This window comes from Saprolegnia parasitica, assembly GCF_000151545.1.
Source record: "Saprolegnia parasitica CBS 223.65 unplaced genomic scaffold supercont2.46, whole genome shotgun sequence".
Lineage (NCBI taxonomy): Eukaryota > Oomycota > Saprolegniomycetes > Saprolegniales > Saprolegniaceae > Saprolegnia > Saprolegnia parasitica.
This window is the reverse complement of record NW_012156440.1, coordinates 172,323-190,928: the sequence shown is the minus strand read 5'-3', so window position 1 is coordinate 190,928 and position 18,606 is coordinate 172,323. Positions and strand designations below refer to the sequence as shown.

The window sequence follows — 18,606 nt, the reverse complement described above, 5'->3', positions numbered from 1 at the left end:
TGTCAAGAACGTGGGATTATGCATGCGCTTGTTGCAACGACGTTTGGAGTCGGACAATCGCGTTGGCGCTGTCCACAACCACATTGCTCGCGCCCCACGCCGACCAGTACAACGAAAGCTCGTCGTCTTCACTGCGTTTGCGTCGTACTCGAGCGGGTCGAGACCGCCGAGGATGCAGAGGGCGCTGCCGAGAAGCGAGCTCCAACCGACAGTGCTGTACAGACTCGCCGTTGTCGAGTAGACGTACGAGAGGCATGCGACCCAGCATGTGACTTCGAGAAGGGATCGTTGAAAGTGGACCTGCCAGTTCTTGGGGATACGCGTCCAGCGTGCTTGGACTGTGAGTCCAAGTCGCCGAGTTGGGAGCCAGAGGCAAAAAACCTCGCCCATGAGAACGTAAGCCACGCCCATCGTAGCAGTGAGGATAGCAAACGACTGGATGTTCTCGGAAGTACTCAGGTACAATTGATGCACAGTCTCGAGCGCCATAGCGCCGAAGACGACGTTCTTGATCGCGACGGCTTCGTCGTTGCCAGCGCTAGACGGCCGCTTGTGCGTGGCGACATCAAAGCCCGCCCGCTGCAGGAGCAAACGAGCGTCGGGATGTGCGACGATCCGGTGCAAGAGCAAACGAGCCCCGGTGATACATACTTCATCGCAGATCGACATGACGAGGCCAAAGAGGAAGCCAATCTGAGCGGCCCAGAGCCAGTCGCGGTGTAAGCTGTATGCGACGCCGGTGACGCTGGTCCAGCTTAGTACCTCGAGAAACGAGCGCAGCGTCTCGGTCTTCCAGTTGAATCGGCAGTACGTCACGCGACGCACCAAGGACGAGGCAACTTGAACGGTCACCTGCACGGGCAGGCTCGACGTGAAGGCCAACGTCGGGTCCTTGGGCACGTCCGGGATCCAGTCGGCCAAGAAAGCGCTGTTGTCCATGATGTCTCGGCCGCGCGGGTCCGGGTACAGGATATCGTATTCGTCGGCACTGTCGTGCTCGCTACTAGAGTCCTCCATGGCGCCACGGGCGGCGGGGGTCCGCGGCTCGTCCTCGGCAGCAGTGTCCACGGGGCGCAGAGAGCTCATGGCAAATCTCGAAATGGAACTCGCTTTCTTCTTCAACCTTCGGGAATTTTTGGATCTCCTTGTTTTTGCTTCTCAATCTCAAGGTGGCGCCATCGGTACCTTGCTTTTTGTATGCGACAGCTCAAACTCAAAGCAATACGGTGCCACTTGCCATGTCGTGACTTGTTCCAGCTGTTTAGGGGTACCGGTACGGTGTAAATGTGTTTCGGGTACATCAAAATGCCAAACTTGGTCGTAGTATTGAACTGTAAAAAAGTAGGGCCGGTAGAGGACATCAAAATAGTCCATGGGGGGACAGGGGCTAAAATCAAGTAAAATCACGCAGCTTCAAGCTGAGGGCGGCTTGATTGTGCGATGGCAATGGCCGCCATGTCGCGCAAACGAATCGCGACGAGTTCTTGCTGAGAAAATGGCGGCATTCGATCGTGGCGGCTTCTCACCAGCGTTCGCGTCAGGTTCTGGTATCGCACCTCACGTTTTGTTCTCGTACAGTAGTGCCCCATACTTCAACTTTACCTTCGGCGGAGTGATTTGACAAACCAACAGAGCATTCACCACCGCTAGGCATTGCTTTGTGTCACCGCCTGGCTACAGTAGCATTTGGACAACGGTTCTGATCTTTTTAACAAGGCTGGAAGGCGTCGAGAGAAGCCTCATTCTTGCGCCAGCCAGACGAGGTCTTCTTGCGAGCGGCCTTTTGGATAGTGGCCAACAGGAGAATGCTCTCCCGCGCCAAACATTTAAATCGCCCATCCGTTTTTGGCGGCAAGGACATTAAAATATCACCAAGTTGTTGTATGCAGGGTGGCAAGGTCTTTTTATAAACACATTTTGGGATTGGACGCGAGGCATGGCCATCTTGGACCGCTTCCGCGACGTTGACGTCGCCAACATGGAAGAGTGCGTGGCGCTGCATGAGGTGCGCCGCTTCTTCGTCCGTGCTGGCATCTACCTCGCGACAGATGAAACCCTACGCCAAGCTCGCGCCTGTTTGGTCGCGCACGTATGCAAACTGCAGCCGCTGGCGCAAGCCGCCATGGAGAGCGACCACCGCATGCGCTTCATGGCCAAAGACATCCGTGCTGCCATCCGCTGCATTGATCCTCGAATGACCATCTACGGTTTTGACGCTGGTGAAGACAAGCCTGAGAAGAGCACGGCCGATGTGGACGACGGCGACAACAACGGCGGCGACGAAAGCGCTTCAGGGAGCGACGATGGTAGCGACGACGACAGCGACGAAGATGAAGAAACCGACCGCCAAGTAGAAGAGGCACTTGGCCAAGACGAAGCCTTTGGCGACGGGGACTTCTCGGACGGCGAAGAGGCAGGTGACGAACTGAATGCCGCTGCCTTCGCCGCTGAAGATGCCATGTGGGTCAACGAAGAGGGAATCCTTCGTATCAGCGAAAATGATGCCTACATTGTCAGTACGACGGAGCAGGAGAGCCCGTACTTGCTCCCTCGCTCTGCGGTACTACGCATCTGGTCGATCGCGACGAACCTCCCGATCTTGCCGGCAGCTCTCAGCGCACTTCATAGCGCCATGGAGCACTTCCTTTTCAAGGAAATGGCAGACGGCAAGCTCGGCAGCGACATGGCATGCACGATTCTTCAGGGCTTGATCATGGAGCAAGCGAGCACCGTTGACTCCCTCGAAGCCCAAGTTGCTTCGCAGGCCTCGGAGCTGCAGGGACGCGTGTCCACGATCGAGAAGCTCCGGAAGCAACTGACCGAACGCAACGTCCCGCGCAAGAGCTTGGCGCTCACGGATGCCAATGTTGGTAGCAGCCTGATCAAGGACAAGTTGTCCACACCGCGCAAGCGCCTCAGTAGCGACATGCTCCAGGAAAACCAGGTCCCAACGCCGCAAGCACTCCGCTACACGCGATCGTCACACCACCGATAAGCTGGTCATTGTTGCTTTGAGCAAGATCAAGCACGAATGCATTCTTCTTCCATGTACCATAAATTTGAGTCGGATCATCTTGCAAGCTCGGATACACAGGGCTTAGATACTAGTGAGCATAGTTTGGACATGCGATGCAGGCATTTCTTGCGCGCCACTTGTCGCCTCTGATGCGCGGATCGTCGCGACTTCGTTGCACAAATGCACGAAGTTGCGCAGGTGTTGGAAGAAGCCGTCGCCAAAAGCGCTACATGTGTCCTTGAGTCACCTTGAGCAGGTAGGGATGTACCTTAAGAACACTTCGATATTGTTGTGCCCCGCATCGTGGACCCAAAGCGGTTTCGATCGCCACGCGGGGTTGCATGCCAAAAAGAGCTCCTGCGCATAACGATGACTCGAAGTCGTGCATTAGCCTTGTCATCTACCTCGCCGTGCCAGAACGGGATGACCTCGTCCCGCGTGCCGTGGATGATTGTGATGGGTGACGCAATCTCGGGTGCGCGATCAATATTGCAAAACATGTCGCCTGGGAGCGAGAACCGGAACTGGAACGCAACGCGGTAGATGGAGAGAAGTGGGCTCTAGGATGCCCACTACGATGAGCCGACCTCGCAGAAGCGCGGCCTTACCTGCAAAATGACACCCGCGACAGGTTGCTTCAGCTTGGACTGCTTGGCCGCGAGGTATGTTGTGGGTCCTGTGCCAAGCGACCGGCCGTATCTAGACCTCATTACGTCCTGGTCAATGACACATGGTGGAGTGCGCACAATAGTATAAGGTGCGGAGGTGTCTTCTTGACGTCAACGAGGTACGCAAACGCGGCTTCAATGTCGGCAATGCATGCATCCTCTGACGGCTCGCCGACGCTAATGCCATACCCGGTGTAGTCGAATGCCATGACGTTGACCTGCAATACATGAGATCTTTGTGATTGCTACAGTCCAGACCTGCAGACGGCGGCTCACTTCGCGAAACCACTCGTAGATCATGCCAAGGTCCTCAGCATTGCCGTGGGCAAAGAGCAGCGTGTACTTCGCGCGCCTTTCAAGTACCATGAGCCTCCATGGGTCGCCCTACAGCCTCAAGACGCACTCATTCTTGATGTAAAAGGACGCGATGCGGTTGTGCAGTGCCGTCGCTAGCATCGTGTAGCGGCGACAGCTCGTGTATGTCGCTGGCGGCGGCTGGAACACGAGCTGGCTAATCAGTGCGCCCATGCTCAACGAAGATGTATCTGCCAGTAACTGTACACTAGCCCGTACTTACTTGGAGCCCGGGTGCTGTCGACGTGTATATGAAGCACCGGTGCGGTGCGTCCACGCACTTAATCGAGTGACCAAGTTCAACAGCACTTCATTTCCTTCATCTACAATTGTACTCACCTCTCAACACAGCATACCTTTCAAACGAGCGCAAAAGAACAGGGCTAAGATCTCTCTATGGATCCTTTAAAAACGGTGTTGTACACGCTGCCAAGCACGACGACGGCGGGACCATAAGCCGCTGTAGCGTCGTTGCGTTTGGCTGCTACAGCGCGTACACCGTTGCTACACGTACATACATTCTTCAGGGTATAAATGAAACACAACTCGACGTGCAAGCTATTCGAGCATTGAAAAGGGCGATGATGATACGATACCAAACGACCAGCATGTAGGATTTACACCAGAGGTCCATCGGGTTTCCATTGTAGCGGTGTAGGTGCGTATTTTCACCTTCCTGCGCTGCGCCGCAGGGATCACTTCTCGGTAAATGACGGTAAATGACAATACATGACATGACGACCCACTTCAACAACAACAACATGACATGTTTCATTTTAAAGCATACTAGTACATGTTATTCAGCTAGCTGAGGCCTACTCAACATCTTGACCAATACGGCGCTTGCGCTCGGTTTCACTATCGAGAGCTAATCATGTTTGCGTCTTGGTGCACGGCAGCTCGTTGTGAACTATTGAGATGCTCTCTTGGCTCATGCGGCGAATGTGCCCAGCCTCCATCGGATCGACAACGCCCTTCTTGGATAGCGTTGGTGCAAGCTCGCCGTGGACCTACATCCGCGCATCGTAAGGATTCATGCTGCGATCGACATGGAATTACCCGAGTTAGCCGATCAGCACTGACGCGGCGCGATCGCTCGGTTTCAACGAGCTTCGTCACGTCCTTGATCGATTTTGCCCGCAGCATTTGCTTGTGCACCTACGACAAAGCGATTCGTTTTGCGAGGATTGTCAACACCACAAGTATTCATTCACTTCTGTCAAGGTGTCTTGGCAAATGCGTCGTTGACGTTCGGCCTCCATGACAGTCACCGCGTATTCGATGTTGATTTCACGAACGATAGCGGCTTGGTCGTCCTCGTCCTTGTGCTCATCGAGGCGGCGCTGTCGCTCACCTTCGGCCGCCCGCTCGGCCCTATGTAAGCTATTGCGTACATACGATTAGCTTAAGCCACACGCCGTACATGTTCTTGTTCGCTAGACGGAGAGAGAGCTCTTCGGACTCGGGGTAAATTGGGCCCACAGTATCAGCTGCACGGATATCCATCGTTCGCTCCACTTGTGACTGGACTGCTTTGCCTGCAATACAACGTTGAAACTGCCCAACAACTACCCTTCATCAACGAAATGGCTCGGGATTTAGATATTGGAACAATTATACACGCTGCTTGCGTTTCTTGGTCGCGGTCTTGCTCTTCGTGTGCACCGCCTTGGTCTTCTCCGGGGCAGCAAAGAGAGGAAGGAAGAGCGGGAGGACTTCAGTAGTTTCGTCGATCTCGACTGGTGAGCCCTGGATGGTAAATGGGATGCTCGGGAACGCGCTACACAACGCATACATCATCCTCAGCAAGTAATGCGCATGACGTCGATAAATACCGGAGAAGCGTGTGGAGAGCATATGCGACGGACAAGCACTCTTCGGCAATCGAGCGTTGCGACACGTCATGGCCGTTCGATTTAAGCAGTGTATCAATGGCTTCTGCGGCCGCCTCGGGGTCTTCGACTTGCAGCTCAACGAGCTCGACAAAGTTGTGCACGAGCATTGGCGTTTCGCTTAAATAAGTGGCCTTCGTGAGGTTGAAGGCGTTGGTGGCTGCGTCGAATGCGCCGAGGATTGCGACTTCGTCCGACTCGGGAGACTTGTTGAACTTCTGAACAAGCTCCAACACCTCTTCCTTCTGCGCTTGGGTCGCACACATAAGCATGAGCAGGTCCAGGCCACGAGCGACATGTGCCGTCTTGCCGACCGTCGCCTTCGAATGCGTCGGCTGGAACTTGGGCATCGGCTGCGGCGCAAGCTTGGGGGCCAGCTCTGAAAGTCGCTGCTGGAGCTGCGCAATGCCAGCGATCGGAGTCGTCGCCATGGTGTCGCGAGCGCGGGACGGCAAATGAGCTCAATTTGGTTGGCTTGGAATCCCAATCGGATCTTATCCGGATAATGTCCGTCCGGTTCGGCCAGATTCTATTTGAAGCCTGGAATTAGGCAAACCGGAGAAACGTGAAACGGTCAACAGCCCGTTCGGACATTTCGAGATTTTCATTGCAATGGAGACTCGCCCCGCGGACCGCACGTCGGACGTGACCCCGTACCCTGTGCCGGAGGAGGCCGAAGATATCTGCCGCAACACGAAAATGTACCACCACGCTGCATGGCAGACGGTCGCTCAGGGTGTGTGATAGCGTGAAGATGGCGGCCGAGGAAGAGCGTTCTCGACGCGTCCAAGAGCATGCGGCTAGCGACGTAGGTTTGTTGATCTACCTACGCGAAATGAACACGTTGCACGTAGCAAGAGACCAAGATCCTGCGCGAAATCAATATCGAGTACGCCGTGGCAGCGATGGAGACGGAACGCATCCGGCGCGTGAGCCATCAGAACCTGGCCGAGGTAAGAGCCTCCGGGAAACGCTGCGGTATAGAACTCCAAGTAGGTTCACAGCGAAATGATCCGAGAGACCTCGAAGAACGAAGTCGTCCTGTTGATGGAAGAAGAGCGTTGCCGCCGTATGAGCGAAGATAACCTCGCTCGGGTACGACGTCTGAAAACGAGAACACAAAGCCTATTTAGAACCAGGTGCACGGTGAAATGCACCGCAAAAGCGCCAAAAAAGAAGCCGTGCACCTCATGGAAGTGGAGCGTGCGCGTCGCGTCAGCCACGAGCAAATGGCGCAGGTGAGATGCTCTACATTTCGAATGTTCGATCAAGTTGAAATGACAGGTGCACAATGAAATGCATCGGGCGCAATCCAAGAAAGAGGTCGTGATTGCTTCGGAGACGGAGCGTGTCCGGCGCGTGAGTCAAAGTAACGTGGCAGAGGTATAGTTAGACCTTGCGCAACTTGACATTACACCACTTTATGCCAGTTGCAATCCCGTTTGGATCGACGCAAGTCTATTGGGGACGCAATTCAACTAGCTGAAGCTGAGCGAACACGTCGAGTCAAGGTATTGTGCAGCTGTCGTTCGTTGTTATATACATTGCAACAAGGAGCATGGCGATCAAAAGCTGGAAGATCACGTGACGCGTATGACGGAGCAGTCCAACGCTGTCAACTTGATGGAGCTCGAGCGCGTGCGTCGCATGAATGATGCATCTAAGGCAGCAAGCTCTTCGTTTTTGTATTCCGCTGAAGCCTCGCGCGAAGTCACCGAGTTCACGGAGCCGATGGCCTTTGTTACAAGTGCAGCCCCCGTGTCTCCAACAACATCGCCACCAAAGCCGATCCCGACGGTCCTGCCGGAGCTTCCTGTCGCCTCTGTGAATCCAGAGCAAGAGAAGCAGTCTCTCTACGGTATATCAAGCTTTTCAGCGAACACCGTCGCCAATCACACTTTTGCAGAGCTTCAAAATCGCCTGAGAGACGATCTGCCCCCATGTGGACCCGAGGCCGACGCGATGCGGAATGTGCGTCTGTTGCGCTTCCTTCGTGGACACAAAGGCAATGTGACCGTGGTATGTTTGTACGTATACAACGAGTGGCATACCTTGCATTCTTAGGCTGCCGAGCGCTACTCTGCCATGCTTGCATTGAGACAAAAGCACGGCATGGACCAAATTCGAGACAACATCGTACTTGGCAACATGACCGTCGTCGACTTTCCCTACTATGAAAAGATCAAGTTGGTATTATTGCATATATTCACGAGGGCCAAGTGTGGTTGTCTTTGTAGGCGCTACATGCCCGCAGTGGCGGCCTATGACGTCATGGACCACAGTCACAACGTGTATTGCTTCGAGAAAATTGGTGCCTACGACATTTACGGGCTCATGGTGAACGTCTCGGACGAAGAGTGGCTTGCTTACTCGCTCCATGAAATGGAACACCGAGCTCTGACACTGGACAAGCTCAGCGTACAGCACCGGACGATGGTCCGCTGCAACGTGATTCGAGACCTCGATGGATTCTCGCTCACGCGCATTTCACGCCCTGCACTGAACCGCGTGCAGAACATGGTATCCCTTGCGTCGGCGTGCTACCCCGAAATGGTGCAAAGGACTCTTTTTATCAACACTCCGGTGAGATAGACATCGCTTCTAGTTTGGTTCTACAGTATGTACGTTACTCTCCGTAGTGGGTGTTCCAAACTGTCTGGAAGGGTATCAAGCTCTGGCTAAACGACACCCAGCGCGAAAAATCGGGTTTCTTAAGCGCGGCGAAAAAGAACAGCTATACAACGTATGCCCTCCGGAGAAGCTGCCCGAGCTCTTGGGTGGGAAGCCAATCATTGTCATGGAGAGAGACTTATCACTTGTAGGTGGCACGAACACCAGTGTGGTCGTGCCTTCTTCGGGACTCCTCGGTAAAGACTCGTATGGAACGCTTCGCGAAAATGGCGCGACAGAAGCAGAGATTCGCGCCCGCGGCGTGCTCCAAGTCCCATTTCGAGTCAACGCCAACGACACGGTGTGCTGGGAGTTTTCCGTGTTTGCATACGATGTGGACTTCACGATCAAGTTTCGGACGCAAGGCGACGGTGGCGCCGAAGAACACACGGTTGATGGCTGGGACAAGACTCGGTTCGTCTACGGCCAAGTCGAAGCAGGGTCGTGGACGGCTCCCGGCGCAGGCGTCGCTGTGCTCTGCTGGGATAACACCTTCTCGTGGACGCGTGCAAAGACCATTTGCTACAAAGCCAGTGTCGCGAGGGGCGCGGATGACGCTGACGCTATCGACATTAGCGGTCATCACTCACTCTAAGCACAGGCCTCCCAGGTCTTAGCGCGAGACAACCACTATGCACTATTAACATGCGTTGGTCGTTTTCATTTTCGACGAGATATTTGAGTAAGCTTAATAGGAACCGCGCATTCGTACACCGACATCAGGTAAGTCTGGTCCTTATTTCAAATCAGGTTAGACAGCACCAGCTCGATGGCCGTGCGAAACGCAAGATTTTCGGCTGACGAGTGATCGACGCCATTTTAGCGTCTTCACCTGAAAGTTTGCATTAAGCATTAACGTTAGCGTCAATGTGAGTATACCAGAATGTACATGTGTCATCATCCAGCTCGCTTATTTTGTCGCTCTGATGTGCCCCGTCCTCCAAGCCTTTCGCAAACTCGTGTGGTGGCGGGTCCGCAAGACGATCGCGGTGGCCGATCCCTCCCGCATTTGGCGCATTCTTGTGGTTCCAGCACCAAGAGCATGGCCTTGCCACTTAGTCTCAAGTTGAAGCATACAAAAGAGCACCAGATTGCATGAAAATACAAGAGCCTAAAAGCACTTCATTTTGCATCTATTGAGGGACCTCATCTGGTTGCATAAATAATCTTTTGTGTAGTGTTTGTAGCCGCTTTGTACACGTCAGGTGCATTTTGGCGGTTTTAAGCACCTGATTGGTGTGCGCAATCGACTGGAAATGACAAAAAGTGCCGGGCCACGCATTTTTGGATTTCGAAGCATTTTGGCCAATGAGGTTCGATACCTGAGATTTTGAGCAGCAGCTTATTTCAGGAAATCCCGTCCAGTCGACACGATGAGCTCTGAAGCCGCTGCCACTGCCATCCCACCGCCTGCCGGCGAGGAAAAGCTCAGCAAGAATGAGCTCAAGCGCCGCGAAAAGGCCGCCAAGGCCGCTGCTGCCAAGGCCGAGAAGGAAGCTGCCAAGGCCGCTAAGGCGCCTACGGCTGCCAAGAAGGCGACGGCCGATGCGGACGACGAGTTGGACCCGACCGCGTACTTCGATAACCGCACGAAACTCCTCGCCGAGCTTGAAGCCGATGGCATCAACCCTTATCCCCACAAGTTCGAAGTCACGTCTTCCGTCCCGGACTTCGTCGCCAAGTACCACGGCTGTGAGGCCGGCGCACACATTGCCACTGAGCTCGTGTCCGTCGCCGGTCGTCTGATGAGCAAGCGTGCGAGTGGTGCCAAGCTTCACTTTTACGGTCTCAACGCGGACGGTGCCAGCATCCAGGTCATGTCGAGCATTGACACGTATGTGAACGCGGAAGCTTACGCCCGCATCCACGCGTCGCTTCGCCGCGGTGATCTTGTTGGCATCACGGGCTTCCCGGGCAAGTCCAAGAAGGGCGAGCTCTCGATCTTCCCGCAGTCGATCGTGCTCCTCTCGCCGTGCATGCACATGCTGCCGAAGGCCCATTACGGGCTCTCAAACCAGGACACTCGCTTCCGCCAGCGGTACTTGATTATTTCTCGATGACATTTATTGACTCTCTCGTAGCTACTTGGATTTGATCCTGAACGACGAAACCCGCAAGGTCTTCACGACGCGCGCCAAGGTCATCAACTACATCCGTCGCTTCCTTGATGCTCGCCAATTCCTCGAAGTCGAGACGCCAATGATGAACATGATCGTCGGTGGTGCGACGGCCAAGCCGTTTGTGACGTACCACAACGACTTGCACATGAACCTCTTCATGCGCGTCGCTCCGGAGCTCTACTTGAAGCAACTCATCATCGGTGGTCTCGACCGCGTGTACGAGATCGGCCGCCAGTTCCGCAACGAAGGCATCGACTTGACGCACAACCCGGAATTCACGAGCTGCGAGTTCTACCAGGCGTACGCTGACTACAACGATCTCATGGACATGACCGAGAAGATGTTCTCCGGCATGGTTCAGGAGATCACTGGCGGTCAAACGATCACGATCGAGAAGGATGGCGAAGAGATCACGATCGATTTCTCGCCGCCGTACAAGCGCATCTCGATGGTCAGCGCCATCGAGGAGGCCACCGGTACCAAGATCCCGATCAACGAGCCCGAAAAGTGCGTCGCTGTCCTCGAGACGCTCGTCAAGAAGTACGACCTCGACTGCGCTCCGCCGCGATCGCTTGCCCGTCTCCTCGACAAGCTCGTGGCGCACTTCATCGAAGACAACCGCGTACGTCTCGCATTTGTCTATCAATGGTGTCTCACTATTGGGCACTAGGAAAACTGGAAGAAGCCATTCTTTATCATGGACCACCCGACGGTCATGAGCCCGCTCGCCAAGTACCACCGGTCGATGCCCGGCCTCACGGAGCGCTTTGAAATGTTCTTCGCCGGCTCGGAAATCTGTAACGCGTACACGGAGCTCAACAACCCAGTGTGCGTTCCCACCATATATATATCTCCTCTATCCTCATACTTGTTTTTCATGCTCGTAGGGTTCAGCGCGAACGGTTCGTGGAGCAGATGGGCCAAGCCGCGGCTGGCGATGACGAAGCTCAACCCCACGACGAGTCGTTCTGCACAGCTATGGAGTACGGCCTTCCGCCGACGGGTGGCTGGGGCTGCGGCGTCGACCGCATTGCCATGTTCTTGACCAACAAGTTCAACATCAAGGAAGTGCTGCTGTTCCCGGCCATGAAGCCGGACGAGCAGGTCGCCAAGCCTGCGTCGGGCGCGATCACGACGGCCAACTTTACGATTGAAGCTGTCGAGGCCAAGCTCCAGGGCGCGCAAACGAACTTTTTGAACGGCGCCAAGCCTTCCAAGGAAGACGCAGTTGTGTTCGAGCGCGTCAAGGTTATCGGCAAGGACATTCTTGCCAAGTATCCGTTCACGCAGGCGTGGGTCGAGCTCGTTTCGCTCTTTACGAACGAGTTGCGCAACAAGTGGTAAGCTGTCAGGTCCTGGAAGACGCGATGGGTACCAAGGCGACACGACGTAATGAACATCCGGCAAAGCTTTTTACATTCAAATCCAATATCGGAAGGCTTTGTTGGGGTCAGAGACTAGGTTCAAGTAGCTTTTATTTACCGTTGGTTGAGGTCGCTGGAATCGACGATTGTTGTGAGCCAACCTTTCTAACCACAGGGCATTGGGCGTCGAGTGTGTCGTGTACGTGTTGTGTTGAGTGTTGTGTTGGGTCTGCGTGATCCTAATCTTGGTCATTGAACATGTAGCGCTGTGCAACTGGTCGTGAAAACACTGGTGATCTTGCCGAGCCCTGCTTTTGTGCCGGCGATACTGTGACTGGCGCGGTCGTGGACCACGGTGTACACTTGAGATGGCGGCGGTGGCGTGGATGTATATTGTTGTCCTGACGGAAGTCTATGATTTCCTTACCGGTAGCAATGTCGATGTGTTCGTTGGCGAGGTACTTGTATTGTGTTCGTATCTTGTGTAGTACCTCATTCCATTTTTTGATGAGTTCTCGGGCCGCTTGTTCGTCGCGTAGGCGCTTATTCTGGTGTTGGTAAAGCGTGTTGAAAATGTATGCATCGTGGGCTCGTGGCCGATGACCTGGGCAGTACAACCCACGGTGGTAGAAGCATATCGGGCAAGGTTGTTGGCGGGGCTCTATGTGCTTTGCCTTCCATGCGGTCTTTAGTGTCCGCCGTAGCTGTCCACCGTGATCTTCTGTTCAGCGAGCGTCTCAGTAACCAAAGCTTCGTACTCTTCACGGAACTCGGGCTCAGAGCGCGTGAGCGTACCACCCGAAAAGCTCGCCATCAATCTTCCAAAAGAGTTCCGAGAATCGTGGATCTTCTAAATGCCTAGAGAATGCTAGGACGGCCTGGAGAGTCGCCGTCAGCTCAATCAATCTGTCGTCAGCTCAATCAATCTGTGGCAGTAGACGCCTCATACTGTGGATGAGCACTGGATATTTGTATTTGCACAGCTCTACAACCACTAGGTCGAGCGAGACGATGTGTTGGTATCAATCTATCAGTAAGTTAGTCCTACCGAGAAACCGTTAGGATGGGACTGAGTAGGAGCCTGTGGCCAGAGCTCCAGCAGTCAGTTAGCGTTAGTTCCCTGTTTGCCTGTTGGTACGCACGCCGGTGTTCGGGAGTACGGCCTTCCTTTGTCTGGCGTTCGGAGCAAGGCGGATATATATATGAACGTGTTTCGCGTCATCTTCGTTGTCACAAAGAGTTCGCATACGTAGAGACTAGCAATCTCCTTCTTCTTCATTCGTTCGCCGGGCCGTGGCTGCGCAGGCGGCGGCGCGGGGGCTCGTCTCGATCTTCTGTGGTCGTCCGGGGGCCGCGGGTGAGGGCCATGACGACTCGCTGTGTAAAGGCCTTCCAGGCTTTGTCGGCGGCGGCAAAGCTACGCAGTGTGTTGAGGTCTTCGAGAGACGCCAGCGACTGAGGCGGCGTCAACGACTGGAGGTCGCGGTGCAGGACGATCGGCAACGTGATCTTGGTGCGGCCCAAAAAACGGGGCGCTTCGGGAGCGGCAAAGAAGCGGGCGGCGGCAATGTTGGCAGGGACGTCTACACTCATGCATAGTACTGCTGGGCCACGTGCAAGGCGGATACGGTCACAAAGTGAACTTTAGCGACCAAGTTTCGCTCAAGATGCCACGACGGCTCCAGGACAAGCGGCGGTGGCGATGAGCGGCGTCGTTGTGCTCTAGCAGCTTGTGCACCCGGAGTTCAAGAGTATCGCCCTCCGCGATGTGGTCGAGTGGAAGCGGGCGCGCCTCGAGTATGAGACCTCCATGCGGTGGGATTGTCAACGAACGAGCCGGAGCTACGCAGCGACGTGTGTTCCGGTCTGCGATTCGTTCCCGTGGGTTTCTCAAGGTCCTGATGAAGACCAAGTGGGGCCTTTTAGACGACTGCAACTCGCTGGACGTACCCGAAGACAAGCTTTGGGAAGCTATCAGCGGCATCATCGACAAGGAGACGAACAAGACGTTACTGACGTACGGCAAGGTTTCACCTCGCTCGCCCTCGACCACAACAATGAAGATATCGAAGAGCGGGTCAACAGCTTTGTTTTCAAGGTCTCGCATATGATTGAAGAGCATGGCCTCACCGAGAAGCTCGAGAACGGCAAGCCCAAGGCCAAGGTCCTCGAGACGCTTGTCGAACGGATCCGTCCGCAAGAACGACAGACGGACGTGAAGCAGCTGATGGATGAAAAGATGGCGGTCAAGGAGCATGCTAACCTCAGGCACCTCGGAAAGATCTTCCTGAAGTGAGCGCTTCTCTGCAAGTCGTGGAGCCCCAAGACAAAGCACCTTCGCGACAAGAAGTCGTCCGACGACGAAGAAGAACAGCAGAGGCGCAAGTTCAAGCTGAAGGACACCAAGCCGTCAGTGCAGAAGGACAGCAAGGACGAAGGGAAGGAACGTCCGTGCTGGCACTGCAGCAGCAAGAAGCACAAATAGCGAGACTGCCCGAGTGCGAACGCAAAACAGAAAGAAGCTGCCATCAAACAAAACTGGAAAGGCGGTAATCGCGGCGGCGGCGGCAGCGAGCAAGGCGGCAACGGTGGCGGCGACACAAAGAAGACCAAGCTGAGTCGCCTCAAAGCGTTCTCCCGACTCGGTCAGTTCCTCGCGGGAAGTGAAAATCACATGATTTTGACGCTCAACAGCGTTCTCGACTTGTCTTGTATGCCGGATAGTGGTTGCGGTCTGAACATCTTCCCGTCAAGATGGTTGAGCAGCTCAAGCAGAAGATGCCCGACCTTGAAGTCATCAACTTGAACCAACCTCAGCTTGGGGTGGCTGTGGGTAAGACGGCGTTGCAGCAGGACAAGAAGGTTCCGTTGCGTCTGCAGCTCCACACGGCTGCCGATCCCGTCCACATGCCTGGTTTGCACGCGTGCTACGTTGTCGACGAGGGCGACGAGTATCTGGTGTCGAACGACGTGCTGGTGATGCTCGGAATCGATCTCGAACGTCTCCTTGAGCAAGTTTCCTTCGGTCAGCCCGGATGACGGAAACGATCTTTGGCGTGAAGACAACGACCTCGAAGGCCTCGCTGTGGAGCTCAATACGATGCGGGTGGACGACACGCTTGACACGGACCGTCTCGATCAAGAAGAAGCTGCTGCAATGAGAGCATGCTGGCTCGCTCGATCTTGGAAGGCTTCCCTGCGGAGGGCTTTGAACGACTCGCGAAGATCGTCAAGATCTACGAGATTTGGCGCACAGTCTTTCGCGGCACGGACCCACCAGCAGACGTCGAGCCGATGGACATCAAGCTCATGATGGATGCGAGCCCGTGCAGCTGTAAGGGTCGCAAGCTCAACCCGTACCAGGAGCGCTTCTTCCATATGTTCGGTCGTCAACTTTAGCGGGATGGCGTGATCGAGAAGAACAACGGATCAGCGTTCTGCAGCCCGACCAACCCCGTGTCGAAGCCGGAGGGCACGGCCATCAGCAAGCCTTTCAATGAATGGTACGACGGAGACTGTTTGCGTTACTTTCGGCTTACGATCGACTACCGACGCGTCAAGCAATGACGGTGCCCATGGTGGCGTTCATGCCGTTCTCGTCGGTCATCATGGGCAAGCTCAAGGACGTGCAGCTCTTTGGCATCTTTGATTTGCTCAAGGGCTTCTGGCAGATGCCGCCGGCGAAGCGCTAGCGAAGCGGTGTCATGGGGTCCTTTCGTTTTGCTGGACACGCCCACCCGCGTCATGCAAGGACGTGTGGACTTGGCGTTGTTCTTCTGGAACACGATGGTAAACACGGCAGACGGGGAAGGGCTCCTCGACGTATGTTCGCTCGTCTCGATTGACGACGTTTTGGACTTTGCCAAGACCATCGACAACGTTCTTGACTCCTTTTATCGCTTTTTTGCGATGTGCCAGATGTACAACCTTAAGCTCAACCCCAACAAGTGTAAGCTCTACAAGGAGCTCAAATGGCGCGGTCGCTAGATCAGCGGCCAAGGTGTTCGCCAAGATGCGGAACGTATTGCTTCGTATGGAAGACTGCTCAGCGCAAGTCGAGCGTGATCGAGTAAGAGGCATGTCCGATCATCAAGGCATGCCTCAAATTTGAGTACCTTCTCATGCGGCCACGTGGATTCCGCATCTTCACCGACCGCAAGAACCATATTAATGCTTTTGCACCCGGCCGAGAATGGAAACCCGGTCAGCGTGGCAAGCTGGCGCGATGGGCCAGCTACATTACGCAATACCCCTACACGATCGAGCATATCAATGGCGAGCACAACGCCTGAACAGGCATGATTTCGCGATGGGGCCATGCGAAAGACAAGGCCGTGAAGCGTTCGCGGCCACAAGTTGCAGCCAAGGTGGAAGAAAATGAGCACGAGCAAGCCCGTTTGCTTCGTCTGATCAAGTCGAAGAAGAAGGGGAAGAAGACGTTGCCCAAGAGCGGAAGCTGCATCCTCTGGACGAGGAGTGTTTAAGTGGCCGAGGTTGTTCGACATCAAGGTTGCACAGAGACAAGACGCCGTACCGGACATGTCGGCCGACAAGGATGTCATATAAATCCCCAGTGACGCCTTGGCTTTGGAGCAGCGGCTCTTTACTGTTGCGCATTGTGGACCGATGGGCCACCGCAGCAAGTTTGCGATGAAGATGCATTTGAAGCGGCTCTTTAGACTTCATCAACTGGACGTCAAGCTGACGGCCTTCATGAATCAGTGCTTGCTTTGGCCTCACGTAAAGGGTGGGCGCGTGATTCAGCGCCCGCACAGCCAGATCTGGCATGCCAATCGTCCTAACGAAGGTATCCACTTTGACTTCCTCTATTTGGGTGACTCGTTCAAGGGATCCAAGTACGTGCTCGTGCTCAAAGACGACTTGACGCACTATTGCGAGCTCGTGGTGTGTCTCATGGCGGACGCGGCCTCGGTCGTGGACGCTTTGATGCACTGGGCTACGCGGTTTCGCTTGCCGCTCGTGTGGGCGTCGGACCAAGGCAGTCACTTCAAGAACCAAGTGGTTGCAGCGCTGGCTCAAGCCTACAAAGTCGATGACCAGTTTATTTGGACCTACAGCTGTGGCGCAATGGTACCGTCGGGCGCTTGAACCGCGATATTCTCCAAGTCTTACGGGTTATGCTGCGCAAGTACCAACTGAACCTTGAGCAGTAGGGGTATCTCTTACCGCTGGTTCAAGTCAACCTCAACCAGACGCCAGCCGAGTCGCTTGGTGGCGTGTGCCCGACGCAAGCTTTCACGGGGCATGTGCCTGCTACCATCTTGGACATTGTAGTCCGCTACTTCGATGGTGAGCTCGTCCGTCAAGAAGACTAGATAAAGCCTTATGTCGTCAGCACGATGGCTGCTGCTCATGCAAATCTGGTTGCCGTCCACAAGAAGATCGACGACCTGCCTCAACAGAGGGTGTGTGGCAGTAGACGCCTCATACAGTGGTTGAGCACTGGATATTTGTATCTGCACAGCTGTACAACCACTAGGTCGAGCGAGACACGGAGATGTGTTTGTATCATTCTATCAGTAAGATAGTCCTACCGAGAAACCGTTAGGATAGGACTGTATAGGAGCCCGTGGCCAGAGCTCCAGCAGTCAGTTAGTGTTAGTTCCCTGTTTGCCTGTTAGTACACACGCCGGTGTACTGCCTCCCTTTGCCTGGCGTTCGGAGCAAGGCGGATACGGTCATACCACGCACCATACCTCTGACCTCTTGTGCGGTAGCCATCACACGACAGCTACACCCCACTGGGAGACGGCTATCACAAGATAGCTTGCCGTTACAGGACAGCTGTAGACTCTACGATGACCCTCTCGCTCACAATATCACGAGTAAGTCATACACGTTGTGGACTTATGGCAATCTATTCAAATGTCCACCTTCTAGGGCGCCTTTCCGGGTTTGATCGAGCTGCGCTTCACAGCCTCCTTCCGCTGCGTACTCGTCTCCTTGGTACAATCGCGGAGCGTGTGCTTCTCTTCGCCGCAGCACCCTTGGCCTTCTGCCGCTTCTTGAACTCGCCAGGATCATCATCGTGGTCGGCCTCCTTCCGGACCTTAGCCTTTTTGGCGGCTTCCGCCATCTTCTTGCCGACGACGAAAGGATGATCTTCACCGACGGCGCGCTTTTTGCGTTTGGACTCGTCGTCCGAGTCGTTCTTGGGCTCGATTCTTGGCCAAGATGTCAAGTCCCTTCTTTTACACTTGTGTGAGCTTGAGATTTTTGGCTGGATTTGGGTGACGCCATTCCAAGGTCGCCCGCAGGGCCACGGCGCGCTCCGGCGTGCTGTGTGCTCTGTGTCTTACGTCCTTTGCTGTGTAAGTGCTGGTCGCTGGCAGCGGTCGGTGGTCGCGCCGATGGCGCCGCTCTTCGCGCGCTCGGCACTCAATGCCCCTCGACGATTCAGGCCCGTCGAGTCCCCGGCGGCCGTCAAGGAGATGAGACGTCGCTGGCCCTCCCGTGCTTTCGCCCCGCTGGCGCGGTCGCCCTGCCTCCACGGAGTCCCGT

At 55.0% G+C, this 18,606-nt stretch overlaps 8 protein-coding genes across 8 annotated transcripts; 5 read left to right on the top strand and 3 right to left on the bottom strand.

Moving 5' to 3' along the window:
- Positions 1–16: 16 nt before the first annotated feature.
- On the bottom strand, positions 17–1,086 carry SPRG_09473 (hypothetical protein; the record flags this gene model as incomplete). Its single annotated transcript, XM_012348671.1, has 2 exons — positions 17–68; positions 149–1,086. 2 exons carry the CDS (start codon positions 1,084–1,086, stop codon positions 17–19), a joined length of 990 nt encoding a protein of 329 aa, XP_012204061.1.
- An 818-nt stretch (positions 1,087–1,904) lies between these two features.
- On the top strand, positions 1,905–3,056 carry SPRG_09472 (hypothetical protein). The gene has a single exon (XM_012348670.1). It carries the CDS (start codon positions 1,937–1,939, stop codon positions 2,993–2,995), a length of 1,059 nt encoding a protein of 352 aa, XP_012204060.1. The 5' UTR covers positions 1,905–1,936; the 3' UTR covers positions 2,996–3,056.
- A 41-nt stretch (positions 3,057–3,097) lies between these two features.
- SPRG_09471 (hypothetical protein) lies at positions 3,098–4,212 on the bottom strand (the record flags this gene model as incomplete). Its single annotated transcript, XM_012348669.1, has 7 exons — positions 3,098–3,242; positions 3,285–3,373; positions 3,421–3,576; positions 3,625–3,715; positions 3,763–3,902; positions 3,943–4,036; positions 4,088–4,212. 7 exons carry the CDS (start codon positions 4,210–4,212, stop codon positions 3,098–3,100), a joined length of 840 nt encoding a protein of 279 aa, XP_012204059.1.
- Positions 4,213–4,910: 698 nt separating this feature from the next.
- SPRG_09470 (hypothetical protein) lies at positions 4,911–6,361 on the bottom strand (the record flags this gene model as incomplete). Its single annotated transcript, XM_012348668.1, has 6 exons — positions 4,911–5,048; positions 5,098–5,196; positions 5,253–5,412; positions 5,462–5,474; positions 5,661–5,818; positions 5,874–6,361. The coding sequence occupies 6 exons, from the start codon at positions 6,359–6,361 to the stop codon at positions 4,911–4,913; spliced, it is 1,056 nt and encodes a 351-aa protein (XP_012204058.1).
- A 1,681-nt stretch (positions 6,362–8,042) lies between these two features.
- On the top strand, positions 8,043–9,230 carry SPRG_09469 (hypothetical protein; the record flags this gene model as incomplete). Its single annotated transcript, XM_012348667.1, has 4 exons — positions 8,043–8,116; positions 8,168–8,513; positions 8,570–8,636; positions 8,660–9,230. The coding sequence occupies 4 exons, from the start codon at positions 8,043–8,045 to the stop codon at positions 9,193–9,195; spliced, it is 1,023 nt and encodes a 340-aa protein (XP_012204057.1). The 3' UTR covers positions 9,196–9,230.
- Positions 9,231–9,948: 718 nt separating this feature from the next.
- Positions 9,949–12,240, top strand: SPRG_09468 (hypothetical protein). The gene is made up of 4 exons (XM_012348666.1): positions 9,949–10,638; positions 10,682–11,342; positions 11,391–11,548; positions 11,608–12,240. Exons 1-4 carry the CDS (start codon positions 9,974–9,976, stop codon positions 12,062–12,064), a joined length of 1,941 nt encoding a protein of 646 aa, XP_012204056.1. The 5' UTR covers positions 9,949–9,973; the 3' UTR covers positions 12,065–12,240.
- A 1,745-nt stretch (positions 12,241–13,985) lies between these two features.
- Positions 13,986–14,569, top strand: SPRG_09467 (hypothetical protein; the record flags this gene model as incomplete). The annotated part of the gene is made up of 3 exons (XM_012348665.1): positions 13,986–14,111; positions 14,159–14,276; positions 14,382–14,569. The coding sequence occupies 3 exons, from the start codon at positions 13,986–13,988 to the stop codon at positions 14,567–14,569; spliced, it is 432 nt and encodes a 143-aa protein (XP_012204055.1).
- A 2,141-nt stretch (positions 14,570–16,710) lies between these two features.
- On the top strand, positions 16,711–17,420 carry SPRG_09466 (hypothetical protein; the record flags this gene model as incomplete). Its single annotated transcript, XM_012348664.1, has 2 exons — positions 16,711–17,175; positions 17,259–17,420. The coding sequence occupies 2 exons, from the start codon at positions 16,711–16,713 to the stop codon at positions 17,418–17,420; spliced, it is 627 nt and encodes a 208-aa protein (XP_012204054.1).
- Between the last annotated feature and the right edge of the window lie 1,186 nt (positions 17,421–18,606).

Excerpts from the sequence above, each read along its gene's own strand:
- SPRG_09472 (XM_012348670.1), top strand. The coding sequence starts at position 1,937 with ATGGCCATCTTGGACCGCTTCCGCGACGTTGACGTCGCCAACATGGAA.
- SPRG_09468 (XM_012348666.1), top strand. The coding sequence starts at position 9,974 with ATGAGCTCTGAAGCCGCTGCCACTGCCATCCCACCGCCTGCCGGCGAG. Across the intron at positions 10,639-10,681 it reads GACACTCGCTTCCGCCAGCG|CTACTTGGATTTGATCCTGA; the intron begins GTACTTGATTAT and ends ACTCTCTCGTAG. Across the intron at positions 11,549-11,607 it reads ACGGAGCTCAACAACCCAGT|GGTTCAGCGCGAACGGTTCG; the intron begins GTGCGTTCCCAC and ends TCATGCTCGTAG.